We start from the raw sequence: 18,899 nt of genomic DNA on the forward strand, positions 1-18,899 counted from the left end.
AAAAAACCTGTTTTAATCAAAACATATACCAAGCTAAGCAGAAATTTTGGTAAAATTCATTAGGATATTGCACGCTGTAGTGTAAAAATAAGCTTTTTTTTTTTAAAAAAAATTCCTGTTGTCAGGATAACACTAGTTTATTTACTGAAATGATGTAACTACATGATTGCTAGAGCAGCTTTTCCAAACTGCACTTTATAATTATTTCCTTTTAAAGCCTGAAGCATATATTACCCCTCTTTACAAAAAAAGACTCACTCACAACCATCTGTTAGTGCATGTGATTGCCATTATCTGCCCACTAACTCCAATTCAAGTGACATTCTACTGCAGTTCACTGAAATTCATCTGAGTTCAATTACTTAAAGGAGGAAGTTCGGTTTAAAACAAGATAGAAAGCACACACAGGGTATTTTTGAAAACTTTCTTCATCGATATAATAACTGAAATACATTCCTGCAAAGAAAAAAAGATTCTTTAAGTGTCCCACATGTTGCTGTCTTCTATGATGTAGAAATGTCTTAATTTTGACTTCCATCAAGGTAAGAAAATGAGCTGTGTTGTAAGATTTCATACTGACTAGTAAACAAAGCCACTGAAAAACAGATCAGAGTCTGTTTCTTAGAAAGAAACAGCAATGAGTATACAGGAGTTATCAATTTTTTCTATATACTTGGGAAAATTTGTTATATAACAAATTTTCCCAAGTATATAGAAAATTTTTTGGATTTTTGCAGATTATGTAAACCCTGATCATCCAATAACCAGATCACGCAAGATTAATTTGTCTCCAAAATTAATTTAGAAAACTAATTTATATTATGTATCACTAATTATTCAATTTTTACATGTTCCCTACAAGACATTTACCTGTACTGTACAATTTTTCTACAATATTTCCATTTACTCTGGTAATGGTAATACAGAGTGAGACTTTTTGATTTAAAATTTGACAACCTTCATTTTACTGGAATACCGTGCTGCATTTTTAGAAAAGTGAAAACATAACAAATGCACATTTATTTACATTGTACATATGATCACTACTCCCATGTCACTTGCAGGCAACTGAGAGGAGACATTCTGACCTATGCTGCCAGATGAAAGTGGGAGAAATGAGGATCATTATCTTTAGAAGGGAGAGGAGAGCATTTCTATTAGTAGTTAAACTATAGAGACCCTGTCTTCAAACATTTATAAAGCATTTAACATAACAGGGGCCCAATCCTAATAGGTGGCTCTGGGTATTGCCATAATATACATATTTAATAAATGAATTAAATTATTTAATTACACAACAGTGTCCTGTAATTTAAGCAAAATATTTCCCCCCTACTCCATTTCCTACAGGATATAAGAAAAAGGCAGTAATTGAGGTCAGCACAGGTCTAGCAATACAATTTAACTTGCATTTACTGTAGAATGAGTCAAGGGGAGCACAATACATTAAGATTTGTTTAAACAAAATTAAACCCAAAATTTTGTGAGTGATGGTGTGGTAGACTATTTTAAAATTTTTCTACAATCTTGATTACAGTCTCCAGATTATGAAACCAAGTTTAGGACCTAGTCTACTTGACAGTGACCCTTTCTTTTTTCCTGAATATTTAAGAGATGACATAAATAGGAGAAAGTGTACTAGTCAGAATCAACTGTAACTTCTAATTTGATTCACAAGTATCTTACCCTTATCAAAGCTTGCATTAGCACCTCTGTCCAGTAGGATACGAACTAATTCCACATTAGCAACACTAGCAGCATACATCAGGGGAGTCCATCCAAACTGAAAACTAGATTCTACGTTCACACCTGTCAAAACGTTAAAAAATTTACAAAGATAAATATGTATTTTAGAACTCCAACTCCAATACACACAGTAATGTAAATATTTAACTGTTTTCTCTAATGTCTTTGTATCTATTCCTAGGGAGAGGAAGTGCTTTGTTCCATATTTTTATCTTCTTCGATCAATTAAAAGACTCCATCTCTGCTTGGAACTCTGGAATCAAATTCCACAACTGAATATCAAGAAGCCTGATTCTTAACTCATCAAAACCAAACCACCATAACATTTCAAACATGATCCCAGAGACAAAAAGATTTTAGAAAGACTAGCAACACACAATTGCAACAAACTTATTCATTATCGCAGCTGTGCCCAGATTTATCTTCTCCACTTAAATAATGCAGTGATTCCCACTAATAATAAAAAGATGATGATGATTGGTTTTGCTTCATAAATTGGACTTTGTGTGGGAGATCACAAAACAGAAAGTAGGCTGTGTCTAGCAACAGTGAGAGGAGCAAGTAATTCCACCCTAGCTGGTTGCTAGGGTTTTCATGATTTAGAACTCTCCTACACCGGCCCCTTCTGATCTCTGTCTGCTTTTGCTTTAGCATAAGCTACCTTAGCATTACCTAATTAAAGGTCTCTAGAGGAAAAAACAAGACTTAACCACAACACCCAGATGTGGTTCTAGACTAATGATTTCCCATGCACAAGAAAAAAATATTACCCAACTGTAATTCTGATGCTCTAAAATGATCATTTATGCAAAACTGCATTCTTGTTGGTTGTTATAACCTTAATACATATTCTTCACAATTCAGAGACAGATGAGCCCAAGCTGGGTCTCTCTTACGGCATGCTACCATTATAGGTTTTCCCTTCTAGTGAGAGAATGGTATGGTAGATCTCAAATCAGTGAAGGCTATACTCAGAAAGACCTCAAGACTTCTGGAGTATACTGCTCAAACAGTTTCACTTTTGTTTCTACCGTCTGTCCCGTTCTTCTCACATTTATCTCCATACTTCTTCTCCTTGTCCAGATCTATTCCACCCCCAACAATCTTCTATTCATTGAACTTTTTGAAACTTTGCACTTTTAGAGAGCAGTGAGGAATTGACTCTGTGTACACAAATTTGCAGAGGGACAATAAGGCTGAGGTCTGTTATTTCTCACCTCTATAAATTATTTATTTAAAAACATTTTTTGCCGTTGACAAGCATATTATCTCTGGAGACACAAATCCACAGTTTGAGAACGGCAAAACTAAGCATCTCTGATGGTATCTTCTAGACTTAGCACTGAGTCCCATTGGGTAGATAGAAATATTAACCTAAATAATCTATACAGAAACCCCTGGAACCGCATAAGATTGGATCCCTAATCCATGAACTATTGGAACGCATTTACAAAACTTTTCTTAAACATTACATGAATATATTGTCTCATACTGTAGAATTAGAATTTATAATCCCTATTCCATGATGAGATATCTTTGAGCTATAACGTATCTTAATTAAAACTATCTTTAGATAAAATGCTTTTTGAGGAAAAAAAATCAAAAAATCCGATTTAAATAAAAAAAATCTGATTTAATTTTTTTTTTAAATCATTGATTTTTATCCACTCTGCAGCTGGTCAGTCTTCCCTCACTGCCAGCTCAAAAAGTGGAATTAAATTACCTAATTAGCGATGTGTCACGATCAATAATACCAGGGACTATCAACCTCTTCACGTCTGTACCCTCTGAATCAACAGTAGTGCCTGGTTTATTTAAGTGAGAGAGGCACTACCAGTTCAGTCTGGCCAAGGAAGGGCATGTCCTCTTGTGTGGGGGTCTTTCCCTTTCTGGAAATGGTGAAAGGTGGCACAGAAACAAGGGACTGTTACTGGAGTGCAAGACAGAGCTGTAGGGGGTGCAGAAACTTATACCACTTTGAGTGAGCCACCTCACGGTACACCTTACTGTACAGCCACTGCAAGGAAGCTTTGATTTGCCATTAAGGTAGCTAGAAACTGGAGAGAGAAGAGAAACTCCTAACAGACATCTTGGGACAAAGCTACATTTGTCTAACAGCTGCATGAGAAACAGACCATTTCCAAATTGGGGTGGGGACTCCCAGAAAAAGAAACAAAACTGGACAATTGTTGTATGGAATTACACAAATCAAAGAAAATGGAGCCAGTTTGGAAGCCTACAACAGTCACAGGAACCCATTAGGAAAAGTAAGGAAATACTGTATGGCTGGGATGGAGATCTAATCTGAATGCTGAATTAGACCTAGATTATGAAGAAGCAAGATGCTTGAAGTATACTATTAAAAGGGTAAGAACTGTGAATCTTGTAATCTTAAAGGCAAATTGTTTCATACTCTTACCAGAGACAGAAAGGAAAGAGCATGAGGTACAGGAATGAAAAAATGAGGGCTGGTTTCAAGATACTGTACACTATTAACAAAAAACATGTTTAGATCTTGGCAGCACTTTTAACTCAGAAGGTATGTCTACACAGCAGCTGGGAGATGTAATTCCGAGTACAAGCAGACATACGCATGCTAGTTCTGCTTGAGTTAGTGCCTAAAAAAACCAAGTGTGGCCGTGACAGCATCAGGAGCAGCTTGGGCAAGCCATCTGAGTATGTACCCAGGTATAGCCAGCTACACTGGTTCCACATAATTTGAGTTCTTTTAATAATACAGTTGTGCACATAGCTGGCCTATGTAACCAAACAATCTTATCACCTTTCAGATCCCTTCCATATCACTGTTCCACTCATATCTTGTTTCAAATTGGAGTAAGCTCTTTCAAGCAAGGACTGTTTCTTCATATCTTTGTGCTGCTAGCACAATTGGATCCTCATAGGGCCTGTCATAAATATAAAGGGAAAGGTAACCACCTTTCTGTATACAGTGCTATAAAATCCCTCCTGGCCAGAGGCAAAACCCTTTCATCTGTAAAGGGTTAAGAAGCTAAGATAACCTCGCTGGCACCTGACCCAAAATGACCAAGGAGGGGACAAGATACTTTCAAATCTGAGGGGGGGGGTGGGAAGACTAAGGGTTTGTCTGTCTGTGTGATGCTTTTCCCGGGAACAGATCAGGAATGCAGCCTTACAACTCCTGTTAAGTTAGTAAGTAATCTAGCTAGAAATGCGTTAGATTTCCTTTTGTTTAATGGCTGGTAAAATAAGCTGTGCTGGATGGAATGTATATTCCTGTTTGTGTGTCTTTTTGGTAACTTACGGTTTTGCCTAGAGGGATTCTCTATGTTTTGAATCTGATTACCCTGTAAGGTATTTACCATCCTGATTTTACAGAGGTGATTCTTTTACCTTTTCTTTAATTAAAATTCTTCTTTTAAGAACCTGATTGATTTTTCATTGTTCTTAAGATCCAAGGGTTTGGGTCTGTGTTCACCTGTACAAACTGGTGAGGATTCTTATCAAGCCTTCCCCAGGAAAGGGAGTGTAGGGCTTGGGGGGATATTCTGGGGGAAGATGTCTCCAAGTGGGCTCTTTCCCTGTTCTTTGTTTAAAACGCATGGTGGTGGCAGCATACGGTTCATGGACAAGGCAAAGTTTGTACCTTGGGGAAGTTTTTAACCTAAACTGGTAAGAATAAGCTTAGGGGGTCTTTCATGCAGGTCCCCACATCTGTACCCTAGAGTTCAGAGTGGGGAAGGAAACTTGACAGGGCCTTTAGGTGCTACTTCAGTATAAAAAAAACACTACCTCTATTGAAATTATACTCTGAGGCTCCATGAAATAAATAAATAAATTTACCTACCATTATGGAAAGTTTTCACTGTGCAATCTGCATATACAGTGGACTGCAAGATGGCCATCAAGAATAACGGCAAGGTTCACTTTCTTTGAGGCCAAACTCACAATTCTTACAAGTATGAGAGGGGTAACCATGTTAGTCTGGATCTGTGAAAGCGGCACAGAGTCCTGTGGCATCTTATAGACTAACAGACGTATTGGAGCATAAGCTTTCGTGGGTGAATACCTACTTCTTCAGATGCAATTTTTACAAGGCAACTAAGACAAGCATTTTGAAGACTAGTACCAGCATTTATTTACAGTTAAATTCTTCTAGTTTTCTACCTCTGTCCCTCCCGCCTCACTCCACTGTATATATCACTGGCTAGAGCTAGACAATGAAACTTAACCAAGAGATAAACAGAATGGAAGCAGAGCAAGACAGAAAGGTGGCACAGCAAAATTTGGTATGGAAACAGGCAACTGGGGGTATGCGGAAGAGAAACATCAAGAAAGGATGGTATGGCAATACCAGGGGAAAAGAAATGTAGGAAAAACAACAATACACACTGCTCTAACCACTAGAAGGAATGTCAATACCTGTTGCAGAGATGTGACTTGCTGTCGATTACAACTACATATGAGTAAGGTGGAGTATATTTTTTAAGGTAAAGTCTACATTTTCCTGGTAGAAAATGACATGAAGTCCCTCATCCCTCTGCAGTGATGTAAGTCCCTTTAGACTCAACTCTTGGTTTTACTGGGAACTACACAGGGCCATCCCTAGATATTTTGGAGCCCTAAGCAGCCCCCGCGCAGGGGGGAGGAGAGCGGCTGGCCCCAGGCCTTTGCAGCGGGGGGGCAGGAGCAAGCTTGGGGAGCAGGGGGGAAACTGCCCCCCCAGCACGAGCCAGCGGAGCGGAGTGAGTTGGGGCTGGGTTGCTCCACTTCCTGACAACACCCAGTGAGTGCAAGGCAGGCCCAACCCCACACTCATGGGGCAGAGGGAAGTGGAGTGACCCAGCCCACTCCGCTCTGCTCCCCTGGCTCCCAGCCTTGGGACTTGGGGGGAAGGGGCAACCGCCCCCACAGCAGTCACCGGTGGTGCGGCTGGGAGCCAGCGGAGCAAAGTGGGCTGGGGCCAGGTCAGTCCACTTCCCGCCACCCGGGAAGGGACATTACCCAGGGGAAGGGGTGGAGTGGATGTGGGGCTGGGGCGGAGCAGGGGCGGGAAGACGTGGAGTTGGGGCGGAGCAGGAGCCATGGGGAAGAGGCAGGGAAGGGCAGCTTTCCAGGGCAGTTCAGCCAGCCGGGGGATCAGGCTGGCTGCTGGAGCAGCACGCAGCTGCATAGGGCACCAGGAAATTTGGTGCCCCAAATTTTCTGGTACCTTACACACCTGCATAGTTTGCATCTGGGTAAGGACAGCCCTGGAACTACAGCATTCCACAATCTCCAGCCAAATGCTGTCTCTGCCGAGTAGTGCAGACCTGACCATGTTGCTGCTTTATATATTCAAATAGCTTGGTCATGTGGTTTGTCTGTCCTATATATTGCTATCACTATGATAAGAAGGGTGTTTAACAGCCAATGATGAGGATATTTGTTTTACAGCATTCAATACTGTACAAAGTACCTTACAAAGAATCATACTAATCCTTCTCAAAAGGTTTTACAAGCTATATAAACCAAAAAAAAAAAAAAAAAAAAAGACTGGAGACTGGCATGCAAGAAGCAGAGGGAGAAGGGATTAGTGCACATCATATGGAACCTGTGACTCCTGCAATGTTTTCTCCTTTTAATATTCCTTTTTAGACTCATATCCTTTTCTTTTCTCTAGTCCTCTCACGGACCGCAGCCCTGATTTAATACGGCTATTAAATGCTTAGGTCTAATTAACCCCTACACATTAGCAAACTTTTATCATGTTATCCTCCACAAAGTTACCCACAAGTCAATCTTTTAACATACAAAACAGCTGAGAGAGTTAGAACTACTGACGCCTAAAGAAGGAAAGGTGGGCCCTCCATAGCACCTTATAGCTGCTCCTGCTGCTGTGTGCCTCCTAAAGGAAGCCAGGGACAACTTTAAGGGCTACTCCCTAGGAAATGCTTTAGGCTTTAATCTACATGGCCTCAACAGCCCCTCTCCCTAGACTGCTGTGTACTCTAGGGATCCTTCTTATGGAAAACAAAGACTTCCCACTTTTTATGCTATATGTACACAAATTCTCATCCATCTTGCAACTCAGGTACAAAACCAAACCTTTCCTTTGCCCTTTTAATGCAATTGTTTTCAGTGCTTGTTATGTCCAGGTTGTGCCAGAGGTTTTTCTTTAACTAGCTGGATTCTAGCAATATAAAGATAAAGATCTGTGATTCACCTCCAAAGGCAATATTTGGCATAAAAGTACCTTCCTTATCTCTGTGAACAGAAGAGAATGCTGCTAGAGGAGCAGCGTATTGCCCAAATATTCTGTTGGCTTATCTTACTATCAACAGGAAAGCTACTTTTTGTAGACAGAAAATGAGATCTGAAGTTCCAAAGGTGAATGAGGTAACGCTTGAAGAACTAAGGTCAAGTTCCATGTACAGACTCTTTTCCCCAACAGATTCAAGTTACTTGACACCTATGAAAATCAAGAGGATGTACAGATTTTTTTGGCCCATTCCTAAAATAAACTTTAGCACACAGTCTGTTCATATTCAGACTCAGTTAATTTGTCCTGTAAGAATTCAAAGCTACAAGTCAGTGGTGGATTTATATGACTTATTTCTCTGAGAGAGCAATAGTGCACAAAACAATCGTATCTCTGCAGACTCTGTCAATGTGCAGTGTCCCCCCCACCATAATTAACCAGATATTAATAATTATTTCTGAACATAATTTCTCTCTCAGCAGCAATGCAGAAACACCAAGATCTAGCCCAAGTCTAACAAGAATTTTTGGATTCAATAGGTCTTCACTGTTGAAGAACAGAAGAGAGTATTAAAAAGTGAATTAACTCAGAATTTAGCCTTATTGGCCACTGCAGAGTTGGCAGAGCAATCAATTTTTTCCATCTTTGTGGATGAGAGAGAAAATGGGGCAAGAAGGCAAACAGGAATTATAAAGACCACTCAAGTCTGTGGTCTAGATCTCATGAAAAGAATCTTATTTGAAATAAATTGTGATGATAAATGCCTAATTTTGAAGTTCTCAAAAGATGCTACCATCATTTTTAAAACCTTTTTTTTCTTCTTTTCAGTACCCAAGGAATCAAGTATAGCCCCAAAAACTGTTCTGAGCACAGAAGAAACAGAGCTAATTCTCTCTCTTAATACCCCAAGTTGGTGTTTTCACTGTATGTACACACTTTTTTATTCACCCTATTTACATACATTTCTAAGGTAACTTTCTCCGTAGCATCTATGCAGTTTACTGCATCAAAATGAAAAAATGCACTTTACATAAAAGACGAATTAGATTGCCTGTTCCCTTATCTACTCACTTCCCCTGCCAACACAGAATTTTACCCTATAATATGACAATGTGATAGCCACAGAATTCCCTTCATCCCTATGTTACATCAACACCTCCAAAACCCTTTGGGTGGATTATTTCCTTACTGAAAAATATGCTAGTTCTCAATCACTTTGCCAGATTTGCTTCCGAGGCAAAATTAACATTTAGATTATATGTAATTTCTCATGGGCTGCTCTAGTTTGTGACATGGACTGCAGTGGCTCCCAGAGCAGTCCAGAGTTTGGCTCAAAGCTGTCATTGCCCCACTTACTTCCCTCCTCAGGCTGCACCTTGGGAGTATGCCTCTATCAAGTTCTACTAAGCAAATCTGGTTGGATTTTCAAAGGGGCAACAAAGTTACCTCTGTGACCCCAGAACCAACTCCTCACCAAATTGAATTACTGCTCTTATACTATAGCTCTTCAAAGAAACTGATGAACAAATTTAACATTGTCCAGACTACTTCCTCACCTCCCATTGAACCCATTCTCAGAAACAGCCATACTGTTTTTGCTAAAAACTTCAAAAAAGAATTCAGCCTGTGGCAGAGAGCAACATCAAAAATTTCAGACTGAATGGTTAAAGTTTGCCAAAGTTATAAGCCACTAAAAACAGAGGCTTATAATGTAAAACATTAGGCAACCCTAACTGTATAGGCACCACTCACAGTCAGCTCCACCTATCAACAAAGAAAGCTTTGACACAAAGCATGAGGTCACAAACATTTCATACACAGTGATGTTAATTTGCTTCACCCTTTTAAACAACCAATTTTGCAATAGTGTTTTACTTAAAATGAATGCACTTCATACTGTGGTCAAGAAATTGGCAGTTTTTATTTTCAGAAGAGCAAGATACATCACCCAGTTTAATATCTGAAAAAAAAAAAAAACACCCTAAGTTTGCCAACAAGCTACAATTTTCCAGAAATTATACTAATTTTCTCAGAACAGAAACTCCTTTCTGCTATACTCCAGTTTTGTGTTGAAGCACAGTTTTCTGAAGATCACCACGAGGCAGGTTAATTTATCTGTGTAGCTCATGACTGACCACTCTAACTGTCCTGGGTGCTGCAATAAAGGATCCAATCCCCGAATAGTGGATTAATGGAAATGTTTTCTAAGTGAGGAAGCCATTTTAAAATCAAATTAGTATTTTAAGCAGAATTTGTAACAGTGAAAAACATCACACAAGTTGATTAAAGATTTAGACCTCTTAGAATCAGACAATCTAGCAATCTGAAACTACTGTTGCCAGGACAGCCCAAGAGGCAAACCAAAGACACAATAACGCTGGTGGAGTAGGTATAAAAAAACTGAAAAGCAAGAACCACTGAATTCCACCCTCAATTTAAACCTCCTCCCTGCAAATTTACAATATATTGTTTGCAAACCTAGTATACTCTTTTTAAAAAATATGAAGAGAACAAAATGTAAGGAGGTAGAGGATACTATACAGCATGCTTAGTATATTCCATCTGAAAGAAAACCTTACCAATGAATCAAGAACTCTGAACATCGGAGCTATGCTACACAATGTTATTCCTGGCAAATTAATGACTTTGTGGCAATGCTGGATGGTGACCCACTCATAAGGAGACAGTGATTCTGTAATTACATTTTGAATAAATATAGAGTCTATACTGTTTTACAAATGTTTGATTACACATACACAGGCTTAGCAATACTCCTTTGAAATTAGAAATTTAGAAGGCCTTCAAATTACATTTTCCCAAATTCAATAAATTTAAGTTAAGTTTACAATCCACTTTTCTCACCTGAATTTAAAAGTTCTTCAATCATGGACACATCCCCAGAAGTCAAAGCTTTCTTTAATGTTTCATCCTTGTCTTCTAACTGTATTTTTTTACTAAATTGCTAAATAGGCAAGAAAAGAAAATCAGAGCCCGGTTACTTCATAATAAACATTTTTTCTACTCAACGTTCAACATGCTTTTGAAGGCACAGTGGGGAAGGAAGTAGAAGAAAAATCATTGTTTTCTTTCCTCTATCTTGGTCTGAATAATTGCCAAGATTTGTTTAGGTTCTACTATAATTTACTGATAAGGACAACGTAAGAGAAAGTTACAGCACAGAAAGGAAAATAATTTACATACAGTTCTACACTGAAACAAGTGTGCCTGTAAAAATGGCACTTTTTTATTCAATAGATCTGCTCTCCTAGCACATTCCACCAAACTGGCTTACCTTATTAAAAAATGAGATTTTTACGAACCAGCACAGTTCTTGGAGAGGTAGATTTATTTTCTTGCTTGCACAAGAGAATTGATAATTCCTATAGCAAGGCTACCCATTCCCAAAAGCGATTTTGAGTCCAAGGCCGGCAGTACCACCTAGAGACAATACTCCTGACTGTGTCGACCAATGGCAAGAATCAATGGCCACCTTGCCTACTGGTGGGATTCAGCAGCTACGTCACCCAATGGCAAGAGTCAGCAGCCAAGGATAGGGGAACTCAGGCTTCCCTACTCCACTGGGTTCCAACCCAGAGTCCAAAGAAACAATAATTTACATTGTACAATCTAGGAGACAGGCGCCCCATGCATAGTCCCTGGGCCACTTCCTACCGCGGCTTCAGATCATCTGCTTGTCTGACTTGTGGTTCCCTTTGGAGTTCCTGTCTGTGGCGGTTCAGTGTCCACAACCCCTGTGGCTGAAAAGTCTCTGGCGGAGTGACCATACGGCCTGGTCCCAGCCTTTGGGAACCTCAGTGGCTTCTCTGCAGGAGATTGTAGACCCATCTGCTCTCCTGCTCAGTTAACCCAAACTGAGTTGAATGCTCCCTCCCCAGCAGGGGCGACGGGGCATGGCTTTCTGTGTCCAGAGCAACCCGTTAACCCTTGTCTCATCAGTGTGGGGCTCATACACCCTGTCACACCCATGAAAGCCTAATCAGTTACACTTGCATACACAACAGAATCCAAGGCCAGTGCAGTTGAATAGATATAATTAAAGCAGTTTTTGGCCACAAATTATTACTGGAAGTGCTGGCAGAATACTAGGGTAGAACAGAATCATTAATATTTCATTATTGTTTGTTTCCAGTCACAGCATGAGATAAATGTCACCTAAACTCTGCATTTCCTAGTTTTCTAACATTCATTATTCCTTACAAGAATATTAGAAACATAGCCTGACCTGATAATTAAGCTTGGAAGGATTAGATATTTATGGGTTAATGTTGATTTTACCGTATACACAAACCAACAAAAAATATTTCCAATAATAATCATCAAAATTTTCAGATAGGTAATTCCCAACTGAACATTCAAATAGATAAAAACAGAAAAAAATGCTTAAAAATAAACACTGATCTTATGCGTTGAAATTTAAAAAAATCAAATGCTGCAAAGCGAATGCATAATTCACGCAGTAATACCTGCAATAAGCTCACTAAACAGTGATAAACTAGAGTATATCTTTAGAAGGACATCCAATCTTGATTTAAAGACTGCAGAAGATGAAGAAACTAGCACATCCCTGTTAAACTGTTCAATGAAAGGTTACCATAATAGTCAAAAGCTTGCATCCAATTTCCAGTTTCAAATTCCAGCCAAAGTCTGTCTGGTAGCCTAAAGAGCCTTCTATTAGAGCTCTTCTCTCCGTTATCAGAATTTATACACTGATCAAGTCACCTTTTAACTTTCACTTCCAGGAACACAATCAATTTAGTTTATTAAGTCCCTCATGTTTCCATGTCTCAAATCTTTAAACTCTTTTCTGAAACATCTCCAATATTCAACATCCTTACTAAAAGTGCAGACACCAAAACAAAACATAATATTTAAGTAGTGGTCTCACCATATACAGAGGCAAGATCACTTCATTACTCCTACTCTATAGCCTCAATCCCAACATTTGCGTTTGGAAATGTACACTCTTACATTAATAGCACAGAAGTTGATCCAATAAAAGATATTACATCACCCATCTTATCTCATTAAGAGCATAAGGCACTTTGCAGCCACATCCTTACATCTACAATATAAGGATTTTTTCTATGAAAATCAGGGTGGACTGATTTAAATTACCAAGTGGAAAGCCTTAATTTCCATCATCGATTTTAATCAAGTTTTCCATTTGTACTGAAGTTATTGTCTAAAGAAAGGTACCCTCTTATTGGTTCATATAACTACTAAAATATGTTGATTTACAAAAAAAAGAGCTTGATATTTTCAGATTCTTATTAATTATACATTTTAGTATGTTAGACAATGGTAAGTGATATATTGCTTATCTACTAGATAATAAACTTTTTGCTCATGATTTGTGTGAAGCTGCATTACGATAGTAATTAGAATTTAATACACAAAATATCATATAAAATTTGTATTAAACAAAACAAGCCCTTAATTCAATACATAACCTACCATACCATATTTATGAAGCTTGACCTCAAGAGTTAGATTTTTTCCCAATTTCTTTCTTTCATAGCAAAGCAGCCTTTAACTCAAAGTTTTTGATAGAGGCTCGTGAATTCAGTGCATTTATTTTTCATTCAAATGTTTTAAGAGATAAGTTTAGGCCTTACATTTTGTATTAAAATCAGACTTCAATTTAAACAGGTTCATTTTTAAGCAAGAAAAAACCTTATAATTTAAAAAACAAAACAAAAAAAGTCAGTTTTTAATTTTTTCAAAAAAAGCATGGATTTTCATCCACCTTCATGTAAATTAAACATCAGCAATATTTTCAATGGTTCCCCGATGTTGCCATTATTAGTCATCAAATTTTCAGTTGGACTTGGTATCAAAGGTCTTCAGAAAGGACTTAATTGCTGAGAAAGTAGTGGCTCTGTGAGCTAGTTCAGGAAAGGTGTTCCGTGCATAAGGAATGGTACAGAAAAAAGCACATAGGCAGTAGTGAAAGAAGATGACAAAAGACGTGTCAAATCTGATACTGTTAGTAGAGCAGGAGGGACTGGTGAGGGGCTCAACAAAAAGCTTCTAGGTTGATCTGTATGATGGGGCTAAACACGCATTTTCAACTCACTAGTGTTGAAGCCTCTTTATTACACAGCAACATGAGAAGTATCCAAGTAGCCAGTGATAGTGAGAAAACTTAGTGCATGATATGAATTCACAATATTTAATCAATGGCTTACTCCACCTCTCAGCTAGTCAGGGCACAAAAAGCAAACCATTAAACTGGTCACCCATATTGCAAAGTCTAAACAACAGAAACTCACATCAGTAGCCCACAGATTAGCAATTTTGTTCATTCAAAACATTTACTGAATCCTGAAAATGGTTCCAATTCAGCAAAGCATTTACACAGGTGCTTATTTCCATGCCTATTCAAAGTACTTAAGCAGATGCCCCACTGAAGTTAATGTCACAAAGTCCCTTTTCAGAGTAGATTAGAACTTTTAAGTCTGAATCCTGTAAAACACAGGAATCTTAAAAATATCAATTTGCTCGGAGCAGCCAGAAGACTACAAGACCCCAGAACTATAATATTCAGTTCAATTGTGGTGAAACTCCAATGCAAAACTAATGTAATTGAGTGGAATTTTTCCTCCCCATCATTACAAACGCACGTTTGTCAATACAGTGATATGTCCTGGCTGCTCCTAAAATCATTTTGGTACATGAACAATTTATGCTTTATTTAAATAAAAACAAAATTAGAAATAAGAAGCTATAAGAAGTTGTATTTCTTATGAATACCTAATATTCTAAAACAGAAATAAGATTTTTTTTGGTATTATCTTAAAACTTCCTATGGTCACTAATTCAACTGGAAACTTTTGTGTGGATTCAGTATCAGGCTGTGAGAGTATTTAACACTTAGCTATACAGCATGCTGCACTTCCAAAGCCACGTACAAATAATGTACAAACAAGGCAGAAACGCGAGGGAGGAAATACGGGGGGGAGTGGAGGGGTACATCCTCAGCCACATCCCCGTTGACGGATGGCCAACGTGACCCAGAGGGTGGATGACTTATGGGCTCTGCTGGATCAGCACAGGTCACACATGGGATACCGCGGCTGCTCAGAGGTTGTCCCCAGCGCTGGTACCACGGTAGGACTCTATAGTGAAGCAGGGCCCACATCACACCCAGCGAGCCACATGTGCAGCAGCGGTGCAGCCCACTAGGTTGCCAGAGGTCCGGTTTTTGACCAGAATGCCCAGTCGAAAAGGGACACTGGCAGCTCCGGTCAGCACCGCTGACTGGGCCGTTAAAAGTCTGGTCGGCAGTGCAGCGGGCCTAAGGCAGGCTCCCTATCTGCCCTGGCTCCGTGCAGCTCTCGGAAGTGGCCGGCATGTCCCCATGGCTCCTTGGCGCAGGGGCAGCCAGGGAAGTTCTGCGTGCTGCCCCTGCCCTGAGCACTGTCTCCACAGGTCCAATTGGCCAGGAACCAGGGCCTACAGGAGCTGCAGGGGCAACGCCTGCAGGCGAGGATAGCATGTAGAGCCCCCTGGCGAACCCTGCACCTAGAGCAGGGGTGGGCAAACTACAGCCTGGATCCAGCCCACAAGCCATTTCAAGCCAGCCCAAGAGCTCTCACTGGGAGTGGGATCTGGGGCTTGCCCCACTCTGGCGCTCCAGCTGGGGTTCAGGGTCAGAGGCCGCACCACGTGGCTCCTGGAAGCCTCGGCGTGGTCCCGCTCTAGTGCTCCAGCTGGGGCACAGGTCGGGGGCCGCACCACATGGCTCCTCAAAGTTGTCGCATGGCTGCACTCTGGCTCCTATGACTGCCAATGGCCCCTCCAGTGCTCCAATGGGAGCTACAGGGGCGGTGCCTGTGGATGGGACAGCACACAGAGCCGCCTGGCCACGCCTCCGTGTAGGAGGTGGAAAAGGGACATGCCGCTACTTCCGGGAGCCGCTTGAGGTAAGCGTTGCTCAGGGCCTGCACCCCTGAACCTCTTGCCATGTCCCAACACCCCTGCCCCCGCCCTGATCCCCCTCCCACCCTCCAAACCCCTCAATCCCAGCCCAAAGCACCCTCCTACACCCCAAACGCCTCATCCCCAACCCCACCCTAGAACCTGCACCCCCAACCAGAGCCTTCACCCCCTCCCACAGCCCAACCCCAATTCTGTCAGCATTCACGGCCCGCCATACAATTTCAATTCCCAGATGTGGCCAAAAGTTTGCCCACCCCTGGCCTAGGGGCTGCAGGGACATATGGGCCGCTTCCATGAGCTGCCAGAGGTAAGGGCCACCCCTCATCCCTGGCCCCACCCCAGAGCCTGCACCCCCAGGCGGAGCCCACACCCCCCTCCCACACCTAAGCCCCCTGCCCCAGCCCAGTGAAAATGAGCGAGTGAGGGTGGAGGACAGTGAGCGAGGCAGTCAGCGGGGGCGGAGCCCCAGAGAAAGGGCGACGAGGGGGCGGGGCCTCGGGGGGGGCGGGGCCGCGGTGGGGGGATAAAGGGGGTTCAGTTTTCTGCAATGGGGCAGTTGGCAACCCTAGGCCCAACTGATGAACGCCCAGCACGCGGGCCAGGCCCAGAGCCCCCGCAGCCCAGCCAGGCCCCCAGCACCGCCACCGCCGCCTGCCTGGCAGAGCGGCGGGAGCCCGGGGGCGCCCCCACCTGCGGCTCCTCCTGCACGAACCCGATGACCCAGCGGTCCTCGTCGCTGTCGCTGCTCTCGCCTCCCCCGGCCACCGCCAGCGAGCGGGAAGCCCCCGGCATAGCCCCCAGCTGCCGCCGCGCGCCCACGCTGCGCCCGCGGAGCCCCCGGCACCCCAGCCTCGTTTCCACTCCCCGCCGCGAGAGCGGGAAAGCGTCTCACGTGGGAAGCCGGTGCGGGCGGGTCACGTGGCTGTGCGGCGGGGCCCTGGGGGACGGTGAGCGAGCGTGTGCTCCGCCCCTGTCCGCGCGTCGCCCCGCGAGCCCCGCCGCGCGGGTCCCCGGGACCGGGCTGGGGAAGGGAGCCCCGCAGGCGGGGCTGGAAGCTGACTCATAAACTGGCATTTCAGGACTGGGGTTTTTAATTTTTCTTAAGGCAGCATAAATCCGTGTCTGGAGCAGAAGGGGCCTTGTGAAGGACCCTGAACAAGGTCCGATCGATTTCAGTAGGCACTGGTGTTTTCTGCTGGTGCCTCTGGGACAGACATGACACCCCCTGAAACGTGATGGCTGTTACTTACAGCGTGGGAGAAAGTAAACCCCGTAGTCCAGTCTGCTCTCAGAACAAGGGTCAAGCATTGTCCTGGATGGAAATCTTTGAAGTAACACAGCAGTGGCGTAGAAAGGAGTGCTGAGGAGTCACCATTATTATGATCTCCTTTTACCATCACTAAATTCACAAATCTGTTTACAAAACAAATTAGGAACCCAATCCCACATTCCTTACCCAAGGAAAACCACTCTTTGATGTCAATGTGAGATTTGGCTAGTTAAGGAGTGAAGAATTTGGCCCTAAATCTAGTAAAAGTGTGCACTACCTGTGGACCAATGGCCAAATGCACCTGATGAGTCATAAAATGTGGCCCTGCCTACTGCTTAGTTTCTTACTTCATCTAAAGCGTGAAGATAAGATCAAATGTAATTTTTTATTGCTAGTGAATTCTAAAAGACAGCAACTGTTATTAATCTGTTAGAATAGGTATAGGTAATAAATATTATAGTTGTGTGCATTACTTTGTTAATGTTAGGAACCTTTAGGAAACGGATAGATAATAAAACAGTAAATACTATTATACCACTATGTAAATCCATGGATGGTCCCCATGTTGAATACTGTGTGCAGTTCTGGTTGCCCCATCTCAAAAAAGATTTATTAGAATTGGAAAAAGCACAGAGAAGGGTAACAAAAATGAAGAGGAGGTAAAAATAATCTCTTCCATATTAGGATTAGTCTCTGGATTAAGTTTAGAAGCGTGAGTAACAAGGGTGATGTCATTGTGGAAGTCTGCTATAAACCACCAGACCAGGGGGATGAGGTGGACGAGGCTTTCTTCCGCCAACTCGCAGAAGCTACTAGATCGCATGCCCTGGTTCTCATGGGCGACTTCAAACATCCTGATATCTGCTGGGAGAGCAATACAGCGGTGCACGGACAATCCAGGAAGTTTTTGGAAACTGTAGGGGACAATTTCCTGGTGCAAGTGCTGGAGGAACCAACTAGGGGCGGAGCTCTTCTTGACCTGCTGCTCACAAACCGGGAAGAATTAGTAGGGGAAGCAAAAGTGGATGGGAACCTGGGAGGCAGTGACCATGAGATGGTCAACTTCAGGATTCTGACACAAGGAAGAAAGGAAAGCAGCAGAATATGGACCCTGGACTTCAGAAAAGCAGACTTTGACTCCCTCCGGGAACTGATGGGCAGGATCCCCTGGAAGAATAACATGAGGGGGAAAGGAGTCCAGGAGAGCTGGCTGTATTTTAAAGAATCCCTATTGTGGTTACAGGGACAAACCATCCCGATGTGTAGAAAGAATAGTAAATATGGCAGGCGACCAGCTTGGCTTAACAGTGAAATCCTTGCTGATCTTAAACACAAAAAAGAAGCTTACAAGAAGTGGAAGATCGGACAAATGACCAGGGATGAGTATAAAAATATTGCTCAGGCATGTAGGACTGAAATCAGGAAGGCTAAATGACACCTGGAGTTGCAGCTAGCGAGAGATGTTAAGAGTAACAAGAAGTGTTTCTTCAGGTATGTTGGCAAGAAGAAGAAAGCCAAGAAAAGTGTGGGCCCCTTACTGAATGAGGGAGGCAACCTAGTGACAGAGGATGTGGAAAAAGCTAATGTACTCAATGCTTTTTTTGCCTCTGTCTTCACGAACAAGGTCAGCTCCCAGACTACTGCACTGGGCAGCACAGCATGGGGAGGAGGTGGCCAGCCCTCTGTGAAGAAAGTAGTTCG

The 18,899-nt window shown here is 42.2% G+C and overlaps 1 protein-coding gene across 3 annotated transcripts in view; it reads right to left on the minus strand.

The window, feature by feature from the left end:
- The window catches only part of ASZ1 (ankyrin repeat, SAM and basic leucine zipper domain containing 1), a 108,816-nt gene extending 92,085 nt beyond the window's left edge, over positions 1–16,731 (minus strand). For 2 of the 3 annotated variants that reach the window (XM_073331653.1, XM_073331643.1), the window contains exons 1-3: positions 16,619–16,731; positions 10,829–10,928; positions 1,687–1,809 (exon numbers count right to left, since the gene is read on the minus strand). In XM_073331653.1, coding sequence (XP_073187754.1) covers positions 1,687–1,809; positions 10,829–10,928; positions 16,619–16,720 — 325 coding nt within the window. In that variant the 5' untranslated portion in view covers positions 16,721–16,731. Of the gene's footprint in view, positions 1–1,686; positions 1,810–10,828; positions 10,929–16,618 lie in introns of those variants that run through there. The other variant, XM_073331663.1, reaches the window with a different exon arrangement.
- Between the last annotated feature and the right edge of the window lie 2,168 nt (positions 16,732–18,899).

This window comes from Lepidochelys kempii, chromosome 1 (assembly GCF_965140265.1).
Source record: "Lepidochelys kempii isolate rLepKem1 chromosome 1, rLepKem1.hap2, whole genome shotgun sequence".
Lineage (NCBI taxonomy): Eukaryota > Metazoa > Chordata > Testudines > Cheloniidae > Lepidochelys > Lepidochelys kempii.